Source organism: Pelobates fuscus, chromosome 4, assembly GCF_036172605.1.
Source record: "Pelobates fuscus isolate aPelFus1 chromosome 4, aPelFus1.pri, whole genome shotgun sequence".
Lineage (NCBI taxonomy): Eukaryota > Metazoa > Chordata > Amphibia > Anura > Pelobatidae > Pelobates > Pelobates fuscus.
This window is the reverse complement of record NC_086320.1, coordinates 336,595,392-336,617,654: the sequence shown is the minus strand read 5'-3', so window position 1 is coordinate 336,617,654 and position 22,263 is coordinate 336,595,392. Positions and strand designations below refer to the sequence as shown.

The 22,263-nt window shown below is 35.4% G+C and overlaps 1 protein-coding gene across 1 annotated transcript; it reads left to right on the top strand.

Moving 5' to 3' along the window:
• Nucleotides 1-15,059: 15,059 nt before the first annotated feature.
• DLX6 (distal-less homeobox 6) lies at nt 15,060-21,788 on the top strand. The gene is made up of 3 exons (XM_063450755.1): nt 15,060-15,426; nt 18,203-18,396; nt 20,863-21,788. The coding sequence occupies exons 1-3, from the start codon at nt 15,081-15,083 to the stop codon at nt 21,112-21,114; spliced, it is 792 nt and encodes a 263-aa protein (XP_063306825.1). The 5' UTR covers nt 15,060-15,080; the 3' UTR covers nt 21,115-21,788.
• Nucleotides 21,789-22,263: the final 475 nt, after the last annotated feature.

The following is a 22,263-nucleotide window of genomic DNA, read 5'->3' as shown; positions in this document are numbered from 1 at the left end:
AGTTTGATTTAGGTGTATGCTTAGTGCACCCTGCATAGTGTTTGTTAAATGCTACATAGCCCTAAATGCAGAGTAAATAATTGCACTAATCCTAACAAGGGAAACGTGGAGGCATTTGAAGTATACTATAAATAAACCAGGGCTAAATAGAATGAAAAGGGGGCATCGTGATCATTTTGTGCAATTAAAGCGTCTGTTTTCACTTGCTGGAGAGCTGAAACAGACATTGATTTTTTTTTCCAAGGTTATTTTCTTGTGTGACAAACTAATAGACAAGTTTGATGGAGGTGATGTTTTTTCTTTTTCATTTAATTGCTTTAATACCTCGGCTGTCGGTTGAAGGATTTTTAAAGATGTCTTCAAAGCAAATAAACTGGGAAAGCAGATTTGAAACACGTATTTTATTACCCCAGAAACATGGAGGGGATCAGTCATTTTTAAGAATTAAAAAAAAGCTTTGTAAGTGTTGGTGAGTTGGATTTTCATACAATTTGGATAATGACTTTTCTGTTTTATAACTTTCCTTATTTTCAGATAAAATAATAACCTAACCAGTATTGCTTACCTGACATATTGTATGTGTGTTTTACACATCTACACATTTATCTATCTATCTATCTATCTATCTATCTATCTATCCATCCATCTATCTATCTATCTATCTATCTATCTATCTATCTATCTACACATTTATCTATCTGTCTATCTGTCTGTCTGTCTGTCTGTCTATCTATCTATCTATCTACACATGTATCTATCTATCTATCCATCTATCTATCTATTTACACATCTATCTATCTATCTAGTTATCTATCTATCTATCTATCTATCTATCTAACGATTTACACATCTATCTATCTATTTTTCTTTCTTGTTTTGTTTTGGAAAGAAATTATGTGTTTAAGTTATTGTGGTGAGATGCAAACTTTTTTTTGTGGGGGGAACATTTGTCTACAATTTTAGAGTTGTTCTAAAATGTATTTTAAATTTCCACTCTGTTAATTTGGCTTTGATTTTGCAAAAAAAAAAATGTTTTTTAAATACATAAATAAAGTTTCTAGCTCCTCAGAACATAACATGGAGTGAATACTGAATGAATAAATCTCTAAACTTGAAAACAGTGTGATCTTGTGATTCTGTGTATGATGTTTACCTTCTTTGGGGTGGGGGGAGGGAAGGGGGGGCATTCAATACTAAGGTATAATGCACTAGTCAAATATCATTTCTCTTTCATTTCAAATGCCATTGTTCAAAAACACACCTTTCCTTACTCCCTAAACAGAAAGAGTCACACACAAGATATTATGGACATGTGTTTATTTCCTAATAGTTCAATGAATAACCAGTGACGCCTGGTTGTCTGTTACAAAGTTGGGAGAATAAAGGGGAAACACAATGCATATGTTCTTTGATACTGGGTTGTCAGTGTAACCCCTAAACTCCCCCCCCCCCTTTTTTTTTGTTGTTCTGTCCCATCTTAATAACAGCATGGGCACATACTTAAAGTTGGGGCACTAATTACTGAGTACTGCAATAGAGCTTTTAAAAGACTGGGAATAGCCTTAACAAAATTCTGAAATATATTAGGAAATATTCCATAGCTTCATATATGCAGCACATATCAAAAAATACATCTGTATTTCATCAATATTGCATACGGTCATTTTATAGTCACAACAGTTCTGCATGTTTTTCAACAACTTTCCCAGAATTCCATGCACATATGCAATAAAACAAACAAACTAGTAAACAAACAAAAACAAAAATATAATTCACTGCTTCATACCTTCAACATGACTCGGTGTAACTTTAATGGAACTCTTGTTGGCCTTGGTTAGATTGCAGGAAAATGGCCACATGGTTTTCTTTAGGTGTGTTTTCTTGATTTAAAAATTATTTTAAAGTAATATTGCACAAATCCATTTCTTATTATTGATGTGCCTATGCATTCAGTGTTGGTAGTATTGTCTCTACAAAGAGTCTCTAATTTTAACTCTTGCCTGTTTCCCTCCCATTGCTCATCAACAAATACGGCAGAATAGTAAAATGTGCAATGCATTGTGGGGAATCTGGCCCTGCTGGATACATAAAAAATATGTTGTCTCTGTCACCACCTCTAGCTATTACTGATGCTACTATGTATATTGAGTCCTCTTCAGATATTGTTATTGATAGTCACATTGTCAATATTTAAAGGATTTCTTTTTAGCCAGCATTTTATTAACAGTACTTACAACACAACTACTGTTAAAGGTACTTATTGTACCATTGCAATACGCATGCTGCCACTAATACTGTTCCCCATACTAATAGCACAATTACTGTTCCTAATACTACATTACTTCTGCTACTGTTTATAGTCACTGTTTTCATTGCCTCACTGATACATGAATGTTGCTGCATCAAACATTCACTGCTTCTAATACTCCTACTATATTATAATATACAATTCTATACTATGCTATACTATGCTATACTATAACATACTATGCTATTCTATTATATGCTATACTATATTATACTATACTATTCTATACTATACTACAATATACTACACTATGCTATACTATACTATACTATACTATACTATACTGTAATATAATATACTGTGCTACACTATACTATGCTATACCATAATATACTATACTATAATATACTTTGCTATACTATGCTAAACTATTCTATACTACAATATACTATGCTATACTATATTATACTATTCAATTCTATTCTATGCTATACTATACTATGCTATACTATATTATACTATGCTATAGTACAATATATTTTGCTATACTATATTACACTATTACTATGCTATACTACACTATACTATACTACAATATACTACACTATGCTATACTATGTTATACTATTCTATACTATAATACAATATACTGTGCTACACTATACTATGCTATACTACAATATACTATATTATAATATACTATGCAATACTATACTATGCTAAACTATTCTAGACTACAATATACTATGCTATACTATACTATACTATACTATACTATGCTATACTACAATATACCATACTATTATATGCTATACTATATTATACTATACTATGCTATACTATACTATGCTATACTACTATACTATACTATACTATACTATGCTATACTATGATATACTATACTATTCTATTATATGCTATACTATTTTATACTACTCTATGCTATACTATACTATGCTATACTACAGTATACTACACTATACTATCCTATACTATATTATACTATACTATACTATGCTATGCTATAGTCTACAATGCTATGCATTGCTATATTATGCTATACTATACTATGCTAAACTATTCTATACTACAATATAATATGCTATACTATATTATACTATACTATGCTATACTACTACAATATACTATACTATACTATACTATGCTATGCTGTACTATACTATACTACAATATTCTAAGCTATACTGTAATATGCTATACTATGCTACACTATAATATAATATGCTATACAATGCTTTACTATGCTACATTATGCTACGCTATAATATACTATCCTACACTATGCCATACAATAATATAATATACCATGCTATTCTATACTATACTATACTATAATATACTATGCCATAATATACAATGCTACACTATAATATACTATGCTATAATTTACTATACTATACTATGCTATACTATAATATACTATGCTACACTATAATATAATATAACATAATATAACATAATATGCTATACTATGCTATACAATGATTTACTATGCTATATTATGCTATACTATAATATACTATGCTATACTATACTATACAATACTATACTTTACTATGCTATACTATACTATAATATACTATGCTATACTATAATATACTATACTATATTACACTATAATATAATATAATATGCTATACTATGCTATACTATACTATAATATACTATGATATATTTTGCTATACAATCCTATACTATACTATGTTATTCTATAATGTACTATGCTATACTATACTATACTATAATATACTATACTATGCTACACTATAATATAATATAATATGCTATACTATGCTATACAATGCTTTATTATGCTATATTATACTATACGATAATATACTATGCTATAAAATGCTATACTATCCTATACTATGCTATACCATGTTATACAATAATATACTATGCTATGCTATGCTATACAATGCTATACTTTACTATGCTATTCTATAATGTACTATGCTATACTGTTATACAATGCTATACAATGCTATACTATAATATGCTATGCTATACTATGCTATGCTATACTATACTATGCTATACTATAATATATTATACTATGCTACACTATAATATAATATAATATGCTATGCTATGCTATGCTATGCTATACAATGCTTTACTATGCTATATTATACTATACTATAATATACTAGGCTATACTATACCATACTATACTATGCTATACTATGCTATACAATGCTATACTATACTATACTATACTATGCTATTCTATAATGCCCTATGCTATACTATGTTATACAATGCTATACTATAATATGCTATGCTATACTATGCTATACTATACTATGCTATACTATATGATACTACTATTAACTTCTGCTCCAGTAATACAGACCACAACTAATATGGTATTACCACTACTAGAATCAGTGGTGTATTTTGGATTTGTGCTGCCCTAGGCACGACTAAATTTGGGCACCCCCAAAATCTTAATTTGCCACTCCCCCCCCCCCACGCCCCCACCCAATTCGTGTCAATGCCATTTTTGTGACTGACAGACACATGCCCTCATTGATACATGCACTGATATACACTCACTGACAGATACACAGTCATTGGCACACACTGTTTAACCAACACACACTTTCACTGACAGACACACAGTGACACACACACTCACTGACATGCACACACTCTCAGATACACATAAAATGAAATACACACAGTGACACACACACAGGCACACCCATTTTAACTCACAGACACACACTGACAGCTGCACTCACTCACAGTAAGGTGGACAGCCCCAGAACACGAGGCAAACAAGGCATTTGTCTGGGAGCTTGGGGTGCCATGAAACCCCTCCCCCCCGTGCCATTTCCCCCCCCCCCCCCCCCCCCCCCGAAAGTGGTTTGCCTTGTAGTAAATACATCCCTGACTATCATACTATTGTTATTAGTGCAATGGTAATATAGACAACTACTAACACTGTAATCCCACTAGTACTGCACCTATAATACAGGCTATTTCTAACACTGTGATCCCTCTGCTACTGCAACTGTAATACACGCTATTGCTAACCCTGTGATCCCACCACTACTGCACCATTACTACAGGCTGTTACTAACACTGTGATCCCTCTACTACTGCACCTATAATACAGGCTTCTACTAACCCTGTGATCCCACTACTACTGCACCTATAATACAGGCTATTACTAACACTGTGATCCCACTACTACTGCAGCTATAATACATGCTACTACTAACCCTGTGATACCTCTACTACTGCACCTATAATACAGGGTACTACTAACACTGTGATCCCACTACTACTGCACCTATAATAAAGGGTATTACTAACCTTGTAATCCCACTACTACTGCACCTATAATACAGGCTATTACTAACCCTGTGATCCCACTACTACTGCAGCTATAATACATGCTACTACTAACCCTGTGATACCTCTACTACTGCACCTATAATACAGGGTACTACTAACACTGTGATCCCACTACTACTGCACCTATAATAAAGGGTATTACTAACCTTGTAATCCCACTACTACTGCACCTATACTACAGGCTATTACTAACACTGTGATCCCTCTGCTACTGCAACTGTAATACACGCTATTGCTAACCCTGTGATCCCACCACGACTGCACCATTACTACAGGCTATTACTAACACTGTGATCCCACTACTACTGCACCTATAATACAGGCTATTACTAACCCTGTGATCCCACTACTACTGCAGCTATAATACATGCTATTACTAACCCTGTAATACCTCTACTACCGCACCTATAATACAGGGTACTACTAACACTGTGATCCCACTACTACTGCACCTATAATACAGGGTATTACTAACCTTGTAATCCCACTACTACTGCACATATAATACAGGCAATTACTAACCCTATGATCCCACTACTACTGCACCTATAATACAGGCTATTACTAACACTGTGATCCCACTACTACTGCACCTATAATACAGGCTATTACTAACACTGTGATCCCACTACTACTGCACCTATAATACAGGCTATTACTAACACTGTGATTCCTCTACTACTGCACCTATAATACGGGCTATTACTAACCCTGTGATCTCACTATTACTGCACCTATAATATAGGCTATTAGTAACACTGTAATCCCACTACTACTGCACCTAAAATACAGGCTATTACTAACCCTGTGATACCTCTACTACTGAACCTATAATACAGGCTATTACTAACACTGTGATTCCTCTACTACTGCACCTATAATACGGGCTATTACTAACACTGTGGTCTCTCTACTACTGCACCTATAATACAGGCTATTACTAACACTGTGATTCCTCTACTACTGCACCTATAATACAGGCTATTACTAACCCTGTGATCTCACTATTACTGCACCTGTAATATAGGCTATTAGTAACACTGTAATCCCACTACTACTGCACCTAAAATACAGGCTATTACTAATCCTGTGATCCAACTACTACTGCACCTATAATACAGGCTATTACTAACACTGTGATCCAACTACTACTGCACCTATAATATGGGCTAATACTAACACTGTGATCCCATTACTACTGCGCCTATAATACAGGCTATTACTAACCATGTGATCCCACTACTATTGCCTACTGCACCTATAATACAGGCTATTACTAACACTGTGATCCGACTACTACTGCACCTATAATACAGGCTCTTACTAACCATGTGATCCCACTACTATTGCCTACTGCACCTATAATACAGGCTATTACTAACACTGTGATACCTCTACTACTGCACCTATAATACAGGCTATTACTAACCCTGTTATCCCACTACTACTGCACCTGTAATACAGGCTGTTACTAACACTGTGATTCCTCTACTACAGCAACTATAATACAGGCTATTACTAAAACTGCGATCCAACTACTACTGCTACTATAATACAGGCTATTACCAACACTGTGATCCCACTACTACTGCACCTATAATACAGGGTACTACTAACACTGTGATACCTCTACTACTGCACCTATAATACAGGCTATTACTAACCCTGTTATCCCTCTACTACTGCTACTATAATACAGGCTATTACTAACACTGTGATCTTTCTACTACTGTAACTATAATACAGGCTCTTATTAACACTGTGATACCCCTTCTACTGCACCTATAATTCAGGGTACTACTAACACTGTGATCCCACTACTACTGCACCTATAATACAGGGTATTACTAACACTGTGATCCCACTACTACTGCACCTATAATACAGGCTATTACTAACACTGTGATCCCACTACTACTGCACCTATAATACAGGCTATTACTAACACTGTGATCCAACTAGTACTGCACCTATAATGCAGGCTACTACTAACCCTGTAATACTGTTACTACTCTACTACTGTCACTAGTGGGTGTGTAATACAGGCCACTAATAATACTGTAATACAAGTAATATATTAGTACTGTTGCTACTTCACTGGTCATATAGACTACTAATACTTTTGCTATTGTAATACCACTAACACACTACTACTGCTTCAGACAGTAACACAGGCCACTACTAATACTGCAATGACTCTTAATGCTGCTACAACTTATATTGATACTTCTACTACTCCTGCTGCTATCCATGTTATTATATTGCCACTGCATCTGGTACTGCTTGGTGCCACTGCTGATAACACTGCCTGTACTGTAGCTACTACTGCTGACAACCCATTGACTACTGCTACTAGTGACCCACTGCTCGTGCTAACATTACCTGTGCTACTCACTCCTCAGCTTGACAACCATTATTGCTGCCAGGTCTATTGCTCCTGCAGCTTCTACTAACACTGGTATTGTAACTAAGGGCTGCCCAAAAGGTAGATCCCCCAGATGTTGTGGAACTACAGCTCCCATAATGCTTTGCATGCCTTTAGATTGACACAGCATTATGGAAGCTGTAGTTTTACATCTAGGGGTATACCTTTTTTGGCACACCTGTTAGAGCTGATTAAAGAACTGCTATCGCTTTGCTATAACTCCTGATGGTTGTGATTTTTGCCTGACAATGCTCCATCTGTTGCTTTTTAAGATGAAAAACAATACTACCACTGATACAGCTTCTACCCATAGGGATGGATTAATGTAAGGAGTCCCATCTCTAGTACCTATTGTATTTACAGTTATTCACAAATCATGGAATGTAATAAATATATATGTGTCTTATTAGCAAGTAGTGTTGCATTATATAACAAATGTGTTATTATCTCTTGGAGGCCATGCACATGATATTTGGATGAGTAAAGGATAAAGGAAATATAATAATATTATTATTATTATTATTACTAGTATTGTTATTATTATTTCTACATATTCAGTAGACAATAACCATTCTGGACCTGGGAATCTGTAGAATGGTGTATGGTTTGCAGTGTATATTCTCTCTGTCCTTGCAATAACAGGAAACATTAAGGAGTCCTCGGGGGTAAATATATCTGGGGAGATTGGTTTTAGAGAAATGCAAAGGAAACTAACAAACGAAATTGAACCATTTTTCAAGAATAGTTCAGGGGAGCTCGGAGGCATTATATAGAGATGGCATATGGCTGTTAGCCTAAAAATAGCACCGATTTCCTGTTGGTGTGTGTTCTGCTAAGGGAGCTATTTACCAGGCAAAGGCAACTCTGACAAAACAGCTGCTGTGGAATACTACTACCAGTATGCACAGCCAAACATCACCATCACAGGACAGAATGTGATTGGGTTTGCAGTACACAGAAGATAGCAGATAGATTGGACACTGCTGATATATACTGGGCCATCAATAAAAAAGCACTAATTGACACAAACGGCAGATTTATTCCCTAAGTAGGATATTATTGGAGAATCAAAGTAAATACAAAGTTAACTTCAAATTACAGGCCACACTAGTCCAAATGGTAAAAAAAAAAAAAAAATTAAATAGTACAATCAATTGTGTTTCTCAATGTGACTGGTTTTATCTAAAATGTGAAAAAAAAATTTTAATTCACTTTCCCAGTTATTGACTAGTTAACAAATGATTGTGTGGATTTGCATTCGACAGGCTGTGAATCGTGGGAATTGAGAATTTAATTTGCAACATACAGGCCTAGCCAGCTGACTTTTCCAGCTCCTTGACTTATTCACTAATTTGTAAGTTGCAGTAAATTGGAAAATAAAAAAAAGATTTGCTAATACATCTAAACTGATTTGGAAATGTTATTTTCAGATGGCTACCATGGCCTTCGTTGTATAAGCCAGTTCTCAACTAGTCACCGCTTGCTATTAGGAAAAAACAAAGTCGTTGATATTAAAATACCCTTTACTCACTGTACACAGCCTCGTAGGATTTGTTGGATTTAGATCAATAAATGCTAAAGACATAGAGATTGTTACAGTAATTGTACCTTCATTGAATATCTGTACATCACAAAGATACAGCCAGCTCTGCCTCTCCTAGCATCCTTCAAAATTACATAATCAAAAAATGCATTGCAATCAATTCAACTTTCAGACCTGGAGCTGGCTTAGCATGATAGGATTTGTCCACAGTTGTCAAAATCACCTGCCATTGCTTTTTACTAAACACCCATACATAGGTAAGGGATACAAAGGGAGGTAATGGGTCCACACAAGGGCCTTTTTATTTTTTTTCTGGTTAAGGGTTTTAAAAAGGGTTCAGAAATTGCAGCATACGGGCACTCCAACGCTCTGGACTGCAAAATCCATCTTCATAGATCAGATATGAGCTGTTATAGTGATGGATAATTTTGGCACCCAAACTGTTAGTAAACTAGATATTCCTTGATGCTCAGTCAGCCTTCAGGCATCATGGGAAATGTAGTCCAAAGTGTCTAGGTGCCAATGTTGGCTATTGCTGGCTTGATGGGAAATATAATGCATTTTAAAAGGAGGGCCATGTCAGTCCTATCAGATTATATTAAGCAGCGATATCTCTGTGCTAGTTGACCAGGTCAGAAAAACAATGCTTCACGAAAAGATCTGTGATCCGAAAGCATTAGACTTTTATTCGCATCTATTTCGTTTAATTGGCCTTAAAATTGTGGTTTGTTCGAGGTCTTATTTTTGCTTGTGTTTACAGGCCGGTGATACATTGTTATTCTTTTTAGAACGTTCGTGGAACGCACACACTCCGAACATTCTATTTCCCTGCAATACCTGCAGATTAGAATGAAACATTGTATCACTGTTCCAATACCAGAACGTTTCACGGGGATTAAATACCAGTTCTACAATATAACGGGAAAATAGCATTTTCCTATTTCTGATCCTGCTGGAAACCGGTTTAACTTTTCAGCAGAAATTAAGAAATGGATAGATTTTCGTTGATTTCAGGTAGCAAACGGTGAATTCCCGTTCGGATCCTGTCCCCTTGTTTAACTATGGACGGCTATTTACTAATATCTGATTTTTGGGGGAAATCTAAATGAATGTGATATTTAAGGCCATAATTGTCTAACTGTAAAATTGTTCATTTCACTTTGAATTCCAGACAATTTATTGCAGTACTCTTATCTGAGTGTGAAGAAGGTATATGTGGGTTATTCATGCCAATATAATAGCACACCACAGAAAGCCATCAATTTATTGATACCATTAAATCATCCATGATCCATTTCAAATATATAGGCATCAGGTAACTACTTGTAGCCTGGTAACTTGACAGCTTCGTGAAGATCTACAATTCCCAATACTCTTTGTCATCAAGCATCATGGGAAATGTAGTTTGACAGCAAATGGAAGGTTACCTAGGGGCTTCCCTTGCTGAAGTCGAATAGACCCTGCCTTTCACAGATCTCACCTTATCTACACCTGCCTTTCCTCCAAAAACAATTACTCCTCCCACCCATCACACAGACAGCTTCAGAAACAAACACAAAATAAACAACAAACACAACAGTTCATCCCTTTTATAATGTTGTAAAAGCAATAGAGGTCCACTCCTAAGCGGGAATTCACTGTCACAGCGGGGGAAAAATACCCTACAACACCCTGAACAATGGCTGGCTTTCAGAAGGCTCTTCACACAAAGAGATGAGCAGTAATTAACAATAGGACCCATGGTGACCCGGCGGCTACACAGCTAAACGCAACACAAGCCAAAAAAAACAAACAACAACAACAAAAATACCTTTTTTATCATTTAATTTTAGTGCCACCAAAAAGCCCAAAGCAGTTTACAATTCTTAAAGGTGTCTCTCTCTCTGTCTGTCTCTCTCTACTGATGGGGTTATCAAAGGTATAAAATGGAGAGCGAGAGAGAGAGAGAGAGAGAGAGAGAGAGAGAGAGAGAGAGAGAGAGAGAGAGAGAGAATATAAAATAAAACAATAAATATTTACAACAAACTCCACTTCATTCAGTCAAGAGTCATTAGCATCAGCCAATCAACATTGGAAAATAGTAGCTTAATGAAGACAGATTTGGCTTAATTAAAACTGGAAAATTAACTGAGGGGGAAAAAATCAGACGGTAAACCTTTACCTAACCCTTACCTAACAGCAATGGAACCCCTAGAGGGACATAATCCTTCCTCCCAAAACACACATATCACACAGAGGATTTTATATATATATATATATATATATATATATATATATATATATATATATATACACATATATATAACATAGACACATAATATATATTATATGTATATGTTATAAACCACATTATATACCGTCTAACAGTATGCCACATCTGTATGTGTAAGTCGGTCTGTCTGTCTGTCTATCTGGCACATAGATAAATATGTAGATAACCCACTATATATTATACACTATTATACATCATTCTACAAAATAATAAATATAGATCTGTCTAGATATATATTTGCATTTTCCATGTTTATGTATGACTCTGTGTATATCTAGATACTGTATATACAATTTACAAATATACATATATTTGTGTATAGAGAGATAGATCGATTTTCGAAATATAGATATATAATATACACAAACAGATTCGCATAAACCTTCCTTTCTCGTACACCGCACTGTTTGAATTCTAATTCTCTACAATGTGCGTTTTGCTTGGGATGCTGTATATTGACACATAGAGATATTGTATGCAGAGCTGTGTCTAGCAGTTACCCCTGTGCCTTGCAATGTATAGACCATGTGCACCTGTAGGACACGCTGTATGAGAATGCTGGCTGCCTGGAGGCTATTACAGAATACCAGTGAAAATTCTAATCCACCTTCTCGTGTTTACTGACATTACACAGGATCCAGCTCTACCTAGAGACCAGCAATACTGTACTATTTATCCGATTATCGGCAATTACTTATGTAGCCATGCCAATATCCGATCCTCATTTATTACTAAATGCACAGACAGCAAGTATACCAATTATAATGTATCAACACTGCAAGGTTCTATGTCTTTACTATATCATAGGTAGTGCTTATTGCTTACATCCAGATTGTATTCTATCTATCTATCTATCTATCTATCTATCTATCTATCATTCTATCGATCTATCGATCGATCGATCTATCTATCGATCTATCGATATATCTAATATATATATATATATATATGTCGATATTTCTATTGATCTATTATCTGTCTATCTATCTATCTATCATTCTATCGATCTATCGATCTACCTATCTATCCATCTATCTATCTATCGATCTATCTATTGATCTATTATCTATCGATCTATCTATCTATCATCTATCTATCTATCTATCTATCTATCTGTCTATGTATACATCTATTGTCTATCTATCTATCTTTTCTTTTCTTTCTTTCTATCGCCCCCATTAACACAATCTGTACATAGATTAACATTGATAAAATAACAGTTACAGGCGTTCCATTATTTACACTGCACACGAGGTAATACTATTAGCAATTAATCAAAATAACATAAAATACAATCATTGCAGCGAACTGTGTCCCTTCTTGTCCTGTGTGAATCCCAGCTGCTGTGATGAAGAAGATGCTTTGCTGAGGATCCCCATACTCCTGGGATGAAACCGATCCAATCGATAGGTAATACAATAAAATCTCCTACCTGACAGCTGGGAAGGAGGTCCTGGAGCAGAGCTTTAACTTGCTTTATATCTGCTGCCTAGCAAACATCCACTACATCCATCACTGCATCTTGCTCAAAGTTCAGTGTCTGTCCCCAGTCCATCTTTGGAAGAGAAGTGGAACCAGCAGCTAGAACGTTCACATATAAATCCCCTTGCAAATAATAAATGGATTAATAATAATAATGTATGTGGTTCTTTTTATAAAAAAAAAAAAAAAAAAAAGTGAAACTAAATGCTGCAGTTAGACAACCATTTTGATAAGAGGATAATTGAGGCGACACTGGTGTATAATTAGAGGATAATTTATGCTATATCCACTTTTTATTCCACCTCCCAAAATAAACCAAGTCCATAATCATTACAGACAAATTGTTCTGAATTTTATAGCAGCAATTTGAACAAAGTACTGCAGTTAATCATGGGAGATTTTTGTGTGTGTGTGTATTCCTGATTAGATCTCTAATTGCTTCTCTACAAATGTAAAAATACCTGTGAATCGACTTCTATTTTTACCATTTAACAGTGTTGACTATAAAATAAAATAAGTTGGGGGGGGGGGGGGGGGGGCAAAGAAGGGAATTCACAAGAAATAAAACCATGACGAGGAGCCTTTACACTTGTACAGCAGCATATATATATATAGTAATCAGGATTTGCCAAAACCACCAAACCACATGGTGTGATTTGCATATACTTGATGATATTACTGTACAGCAGCCTGTCTCCCATAAAACATGCACAACATCTACTGATCCACAAATCCTTGCTAAAAATATAGCATTTACTGGTTAGTTTTCCAGAGCCAATTGTGTGTGGCTAATATGGGCCACCAAACACTGTGTGTATGCTCCACTTATCAATATGCAGGAGATTCACCTTTTGCATGCAGACATTTGTATGCTGAGATCCTGTACAAGGAAGGAGGGTACTTTTCAAATGTGCTCCTTACTATGAATAATTAAGAATGTTGATGAAATGCAAATTAACCCAATGAGGGTCTACAGTGGATGGCAGTTTAGGGAATAGATGACAAATAGTTATTTTTTCTAAAAAATTTTTTTTTTAAACATTTCATTATTAAAGGTTGACTTGTAAGATGGTTACAAAAAAATAATAATAATAATAATACATTTTAAAAAAATCATTTTTTATATATTTTTTTTTTCTCATGCAATATACAAATTCCATTATTATTATTATTTTTTAATTTTTTGTTCTTGTAGGTGTGTGTAGGCGCTGGGTATATGCTGTTGTTTGCTGAGGAGTGTGTGAGGAGCTGCACATGTAAAGGGATCCTGTGCTATGGGGGGGGGGGGGGGAGAATATAGTCTCATGAAAGGTGGGCTCCAACTCCACTCCCAGGCACAAAACGCCAGTAGAAGCAGAGGGATTGTGACGTCAGGGGGTTGACTGACCAATCGGGAGGCGCTGCCCTTTTGGAGACAAACCATTCGACTTGTGGCGTCTGCATGAAGTCTAAAAGCAGAAGCTGAACTTTAACAGAATCCACCTTAAATCTCTGCCTTAACTGCACAAGCCAAAACAAGTAACGAATTAGGGAAAGGGAAGGGGGGAAGAATAAAGCTCCAGAGAGAGGAGGGTAAAACCCACACAGGGCTCCATTTCCCCCTGTATTGTAAGGCCCTCTCACTCTGTGCAGGGAGAGGGGGATTACCTTAAGTATAGGGTAGGTGGCCTCAGAGGGGTGGGTGGGGAGGGGGGTTGATTGCTCTCAATCAGAAAGTTTGATGATGACCATGACTACGATGGCTGACGGCTTGGAAGCTCAGGACTCCTCCAAGTCTGCCTTTATGGAGTTTGGTCAGCAGTCCCACTCCCAGCAGAGCTCCCCGGCCATGGCAGCCAGTCACTACCCTCTGCACTGCTTGCACTCCGGCTCCCACCCTCACCACCACCACCACCACCACCAGGCGCACCAGCAGCACGACAGCTCGTCCTACACCGGCAGCAACTCGTACAACCGCTCGCTGGCCGCCTACCCTTACATGGGCCACTCTCAGCACAGCCCCTACCTGCAGTCCTACAGCAGCAGCAGCAGCAGTACGGCCACCCAGACCCGAACCGAGGAGCCAGGTGAGGCCACCATTAGCCCCTCTCTGACAGCCTGTGGGTATTAGCCCTAACCCCCTGCCAGCACAGGGGCAACTAGCCCTGCTCCTTGCCAGCCTGTGGGTACAGAGTGCATGGCATGGGGGGCGACAGCATTTACCCTGGACAGCTTGCTGCACACATACTATTATTATTATTATTATCATATTATTATTATTATTATTGTTATTGTTATTATTATTATTATTATAATTATATTATTATATTGTGTTATTTTATTTGTAGTAGAAGTGGTAGCGATATATTTTTTTTTTATTTTTTTGTGGTAATTTAATATTTGATCCACTATTATTTAATTTATTATTATTATTATTATTATTATTATTATTAAGATTATTATTTTAGTGTGTGTCAAATGTATTGGAACCGTGCAGAAACGCGCCGTATTACAGATCTTGACAGAACACTTGACAGGGTTTTGTTCATAATCTAAGCATACATTTTGCATATTTATTCTTTAGCTTTTCCTTGTTATTATATATATATATATTTTTTTTTTATATAGTTATTATTTTTTACTTTGTTTCTTTTTTTTTTTTTTTTTTTTTTTTTACCAAATATTGTATTTGATTTACAAGAATTATTCCAGCTTCACTGACTTTGTATCCATTATGTTAAATTTTTCAATGGAGAATAATTATTGTTATAAATTTCAGCTTTCATTTTAGCAAGTAAAACATGTTTTTAGCTACCAGTTCACATATGTATAATTCTATATGTAACTATTCAACAATTTAGTAATAAAAAAAAATTCAAGATGTAAACCAGTTCGTATGCAATCACTCCCTCCCCCCCAACAAAAAACAGGTTTAGCAAATTGCTGTTGCATCTAGATAAGAGTGTGTACAGAATCTGATCTAATTTAAAAATAAATCTTAAATCATGAGAGGTTTTTATTAAAAAAGATAAGGCCAAATGTCCCTTAATCTTCTGTCTGCCACTAATCTGTGACAATTTGCCTACGTGTGCTAGATGGTACATTTTGTAGGGCAACTTCCTCTTTGTATTGCTAGATAGCCAATGTATTTCTAACACATTAATCCCACTGCCACAGATATTTAAAATAATTGCAGGTTTTATTATATTCTTGAAATTAACGTTATTATATTGGTTATTTCTATATTAAGAGATCAAGTATTTTGTTTATTTACATATGTTCTATTTAATGTTGGGGGAATGATTTTATAGCCACACTGTATTTAGTAGCAAGTGGATATTTGTGTATATACCTGATTTCCCAGTTTAACTGTTTCTAGTTTCAGTCTGCCTAACATGCTATTGTCTGGATGGTGCCAAAGACAGGATTTAGAATAGCTGGGATAATAACGAAATAAAGACAGCTCCCTCTCCTATTTTGCATTCCAATTAGACACAAATATTAAATGACCTAAGGCATGTTTTTCGTTTAAAACCGTATTATGCACATTCACAGCTCAAACCATTTACACACCAATGCCAGGTTAATGTATTGCCCATCTATTGTGAGATATGGGCCTCTGAAGGTTCTAATCTAATAGGTTTATAATTTTGTCAACAAGTGGCTTACATGCTAATAAATAATGAGTGATGTGTTCTCAGGTAAATTCACTTCTCTTGATCACAAATTAAAGCATCATAATTAATTGCCATCTCAAAAATAGTTATAGATCATACGAATCCACTGACGTATTATATTTTAAGGTTGGTTCGTGATGTTTTATGTGCAATTAAACACCTGTCTTATTGTAATTCTATTGTCTGAAAGCATATATTTGTTCTGGCTTTTTAAAATTGTTCATAGGCCTGGTTAATACATAATAAATAAATGTCGATATGATGACAAACCAAACACTGATATGTTTCTAAATCGCTATAAATTAGCTGTCATTTATATTTAATATTTTGTAACTGGCTGGTTTTCCATGTTAATGAATGTTTTCTCCACTTTTTGCAACCATGATGGCAAAATTATTTGATTCGATGATATATATCTGAAAATGACACGAACTCAAATCATCAATTGTTCACCCACCATGCAGTAAATTTGTTACATAAAGTCAATTAGCCGTGTAAGATTTTGGTTGCTGAGCAGATTGTCAGCAGTTTATGAAAAATACAAAAAACAACAACACGATATACCTGCATTAAATTAAAGCATTTTGCAATAATTCATTCCCAGCACTAACATTCTAAAACATACACACACACACACACATTCACTGCATTCACTGTTTAGACTGAAATACCATTGCAATAATTAATTCCTAGCATTAAAGATCTAAAACACACACACACACACACACACACACACATACAGACAGACACACACTTACTATTTAGACTGAAATACATGTGCAATAATTAATCTCTAGATTTAATATCCTAAAGCACATACATACACACACACACACACACACACACACACACTATTTAGACTGAAATACCTGTGCAATAATTAATTCCTAAATGTAATATTCTAAAACACATACACACAAACACACACACACACACACACACATATACTCACTATTTAGACTGAAATACATGTGCAATAATTAATCTCTAGATTTAATATTCTGAAACAAACACACACACACACACAAACAAACACACACACAAATGAAATGCCTTGTCAATATTTGACTAATATACATATAACTGAACTATTACAATACATTTTGTTACCTCGCCAGTATTCATGCATATACATGTTTTATTAGCAAACGTGTCATTAATCTATTATTATTGTTGTTTTGTACAGATCAGCAAAAAACGACAGTTATAGAAAATGGTGAAATCAGGTTTAATGGCAAAGGAAAAAAGATAAGGAAACCAAGGACTATCTATTCCAGCCTCCAGCTGCAGGCTTTAAATCACCGATTTCAGCAAACCCAGTACCTAGCACTTCCGGAGAGAGCAGAGTTGGCCGCATCGTTGGGATTAACACAGACACAGGTAATTAATTTCAGCCTGAAGCCACCAAGAGCCCCAAAAAACCCAATTTGGTGTCCCCAGTGTAAAGTATTTCAGCAAAGCTTTATCAGGAATCTTGCTTCAGGGCTAGGCTGCCCTATAGGGGTATGTGAGAGACAGGAGTGCCAATCTCACTACAGCAAAGTTATATGCCATATATTCAGTAAGGCTCCTAACTCTCCACAATAGAAAGGCTTTGATCCTGCTTTACCATTGAAATAATAATAATAAAACTGTACAGCCAGGCCCTAAAAAAAAGACTGATGGGTAAACAAAAACAAAACAGAAAAAAAAAGTAAAAAAAAAAACAAGTATGCATAAAAAACACAATTTCACAGAAAATACCAAGAAAAAAAAAGGGAATTATGTAAATCAGCTGGTAAACATCAGCTTTTGAGAGTCACGTGATACTCGTGGCTTCAGCAAGGCCAAACACACAATGGAGCAAAACAGAACAGAATGCTGGGAGTGCAAGTAAATTAGCATATTTGTAGCACTGTAAAGCTAAAGGAGTGTAAACACCTGCCTGGTGCACAAGGGGTTAAGGCATTTAACACTCCTAATTCTTTCAGTCACAGATCAATGCACTCCAAGTGAGGTAGGCCCTTTCACCTGAATTCAGGTTATGTAAGAAACTCCAAAAGAAAAAAAAGATAATAGAAAATGAAGTTCAATTTACACACCAAACACATAATGTTATATTCACAAAGCTATATCTGTTTACAAGCCACCCTCGGTGTATACTGATATAAGGCTAAAACATTGGGGTCAAACATAGATTAATATGGGCAGAAAGCTGGCCTCATCAGGAAATAAAATCAGAATATTTTTTTTGTGTGTATTCACTGGAAAGGCATGTCCTTAATCTGACTTCAAAATCTATGTTTCTGTGATTAATTTATTGTGCTATTACAGTATTTAAAATAGAGATTTCTATGTAGATGTAGATCCCTCCAGTGTAATCCTATCGTGTAACTGGTTAATTCGGCTAGAGATAGATAGATAGACAGACAGACAGACAGACTGACCGACAGACATACGATAGATACACAGACAGACATACGATAGATAGACAGACAGACATTATTTTGGGCAAATATCGAATTTGGTAAATTATAGATTTTATAAATATATTTTAAATAGATAATGCACCCTCTGTATTCACTGCCGGACTATTATAGACTGAATTAAGTAATTAAATAAACCATAGGTTTGTGTGTGTATTTGTGGGAAATGTTCTTTAACCCCTTAAGGACACATGACATGTGTGATTTGTCATGATTCCCTTTTATTCCAGAAGTTTGGTCCTTAAGGGGTTAAAACATTTTTTTTTTTAATAAAGTAAACTGTTTTATTATTTAAAAACGTCATCAAGAAAATGCAGTGAATTAAAAACTAGATGAAATAGTGATCTGAAATCACATGTTCATGGTAGTAACCCCTGTCCCATTAAGGCGAATGATAGAGCAGCCTGTAGACCTTGTTACAGTATACAAGAGATGCAATCACATTTTTTTCTAGCCTTACATCGATACAAATTGCTCACTGGTTACCTGAAGCCTGAGGCAAGGGAATATTTTGTTTCATTGTGTATATATTTGTGTTGGTGTGCATTGTATTTATTTTACTGACATTTCAATGCATGACTGATTCACATAAACACCTTTCTTCATAAATAATTACAATCATCATATTTACTAGCCCGCAATCAATATTCACCAGCCCAAGTAATACAGCAACTAATAGCAAAACACAGAGGGGTTTATTCACTAAACAGTAACTTGTGGTGCGAGGACTACCGACTTGCAAAAAGGGGCGACTGGATTTAAAAAAAAAAAAGTTAATTCATTTGTTCTGGCCTACAAATTGCAAGCAGACTTTCCAAAAATCTCTCCTTGTGTCTGTTTTATGAGCTGATACCACACCGTGTAGTCTATTGATATTAATAAAATAAACGAACACAAAGGGCCTATCGATGGGATAAAATTAAGTAAGCTCATTGAGCAGGGCCTTCCACCTCTCTGTCCCTGTACGTCCAGTTGTCTGCTTACAATTACATGTATGTTAGTACAGCGCTACGGAATATGATGGCGCTATATAAATAATAAAATAATAATAATAATAAAGATAATAATAATTTATAATTTATTTGGGTTTTTTGTGTGTGTGCGTGTTTTTTTGTTTTAATGAATCTTATTGTTTTATTATATATTATATTTATTTTAGTACATATTCTAGCTGTCCCACTACTAAGTGCCAGAAGGCTAACGTGCAGTTTGACAGTCACCCTGGCAATGAAAGGGTTAATGATGATCTACATATTGTCCTTTTTTTTATTTACCTGAATAATTAAGAGGACCTCTTTAATTAGCTTGCTCTGGGAAGCCTGTTGCAGATTTTATTTATTTTTAAAACACTGATCTCCATTTTTTTCCCCTCTTGTTGCAGGTGAAGATTTGGTTCCAAAATAAAAGGTCAAAGTACAAAAAGCTGTTGAAACAAGGCGGTAATCCACATGAAAGTGACCCTTTACCAGGGACAGCTGCCCTTTCTCCTCGATCTCCAGCAATTCCTCCTGTCTGGGACGTTTCAGGATCTGCCAAGGGGGTTAATATGCCCCCAAACAGCTATATGCCTGGTTACTCTCATTGGTATTCATCCCCACACCAAGACACAATGCAGAGATCACAGATGATGTGAAACTCCCAAATGCATTGCTTATTATTAATATTATTTTTTATTGTGGATGACTGTAGTGGATACAGTACCTTGACTACCGGTCATGCCAAATGGGTGAACTTAGAATTGTGGTACAGAGTCCACGCTTTTTCAGAAACCTCAGTGATATGACTTGAATTTTCATTGACCTTCATACTGGCGCACATAATACACCTCTATTTTGGAAGCTCTCTCCTGGGCTCAAAAGCAAAAAAAAAAAAGAAGTAAAAATCAAACACAAATCAAATCAAAACAGAAACAAAAACAAATAATAAAATGACAATTCTTTGGAATGATGGTGTGGAATGCGGCGAAACGTTCCATGCAAAGTCTCAGCCTGTGATGCTCAGCAATATGCCCAGATCATGGCGTCCCAAGGAAACCATGGCTACAGGCATAAGGATTGAACTGAAGGAGGATATTTATAATATGTTGCTTTTTGGAGGAAAGAGGTGCATGTCTGATCAAATGAATGGTAGGAGGTAAAAATAAACCACTGTTTTCTACATAGACTGTGAAAAGGAGAACATGGGGCACACGACTGCCTGGTGACATTCATTTGAAATGCTTTAGGGACTTTATAATAAAATGAAATGTATGTATATATTGTTGAATTTTAGTTGTATATACTTTGTATGTTATTGTCTTTCATAAATGGAAAAAAAAATCAAGCATTCCTCAAATCGTGTGGTTGTCATATTTATCAATCATTTCCTTATACTGTTATGTATATATATATTAATATTATATACATACACACATTTATACCTCAAACAGGAATTCCATACACATTAAAATCCAGGTATTTAGGTTCATAATATACTTCCTGCACATACCCAGCACACACAGATATATATTAACCATATATTGGGATTGTTTAATATTTGTAGCTGTCTACTCGCAATTTGATATTCAGTATAACCCTGTAAGACCCATTTATATTTAGCAATGCTCTTACTGAAATAAAACACTGATAATATCGGCGTTATACTACCGAAACTACCGAAATCAGACTATATATATATATGTATATTACAAATCAGGAGCCACTTACAGACTAGGATTAAATGATTTCTCTGATTTCAAATTGGCAAACCTTTTACATTTTACACTGGTATATATATATATATA

Bases quoted from the DNA above. Each gene is read 5' to 3' on its own strand.
- DLX6 (XM_063450755.1), top strand. From the start codon at position 15,081: ATGATGACCATGACTACGATGGCTGACGGCTTGGAAGCTCAGGACTCC. The intron at 15,427-18,202 runs GTGAGGCCACCA...TGTTTTGTACAG, and splicing joins GACCCGAACCGAGGAGCCAG to ATCAGCAAAAAACGACAGTT. The intron at 18,397-20,862 runs GTAATTAATTTC...CTCTTGTTGCAG, and splicing joins TGGGATTAACACAGACACAG to GTGAAGATTTGGTTCCAAAA.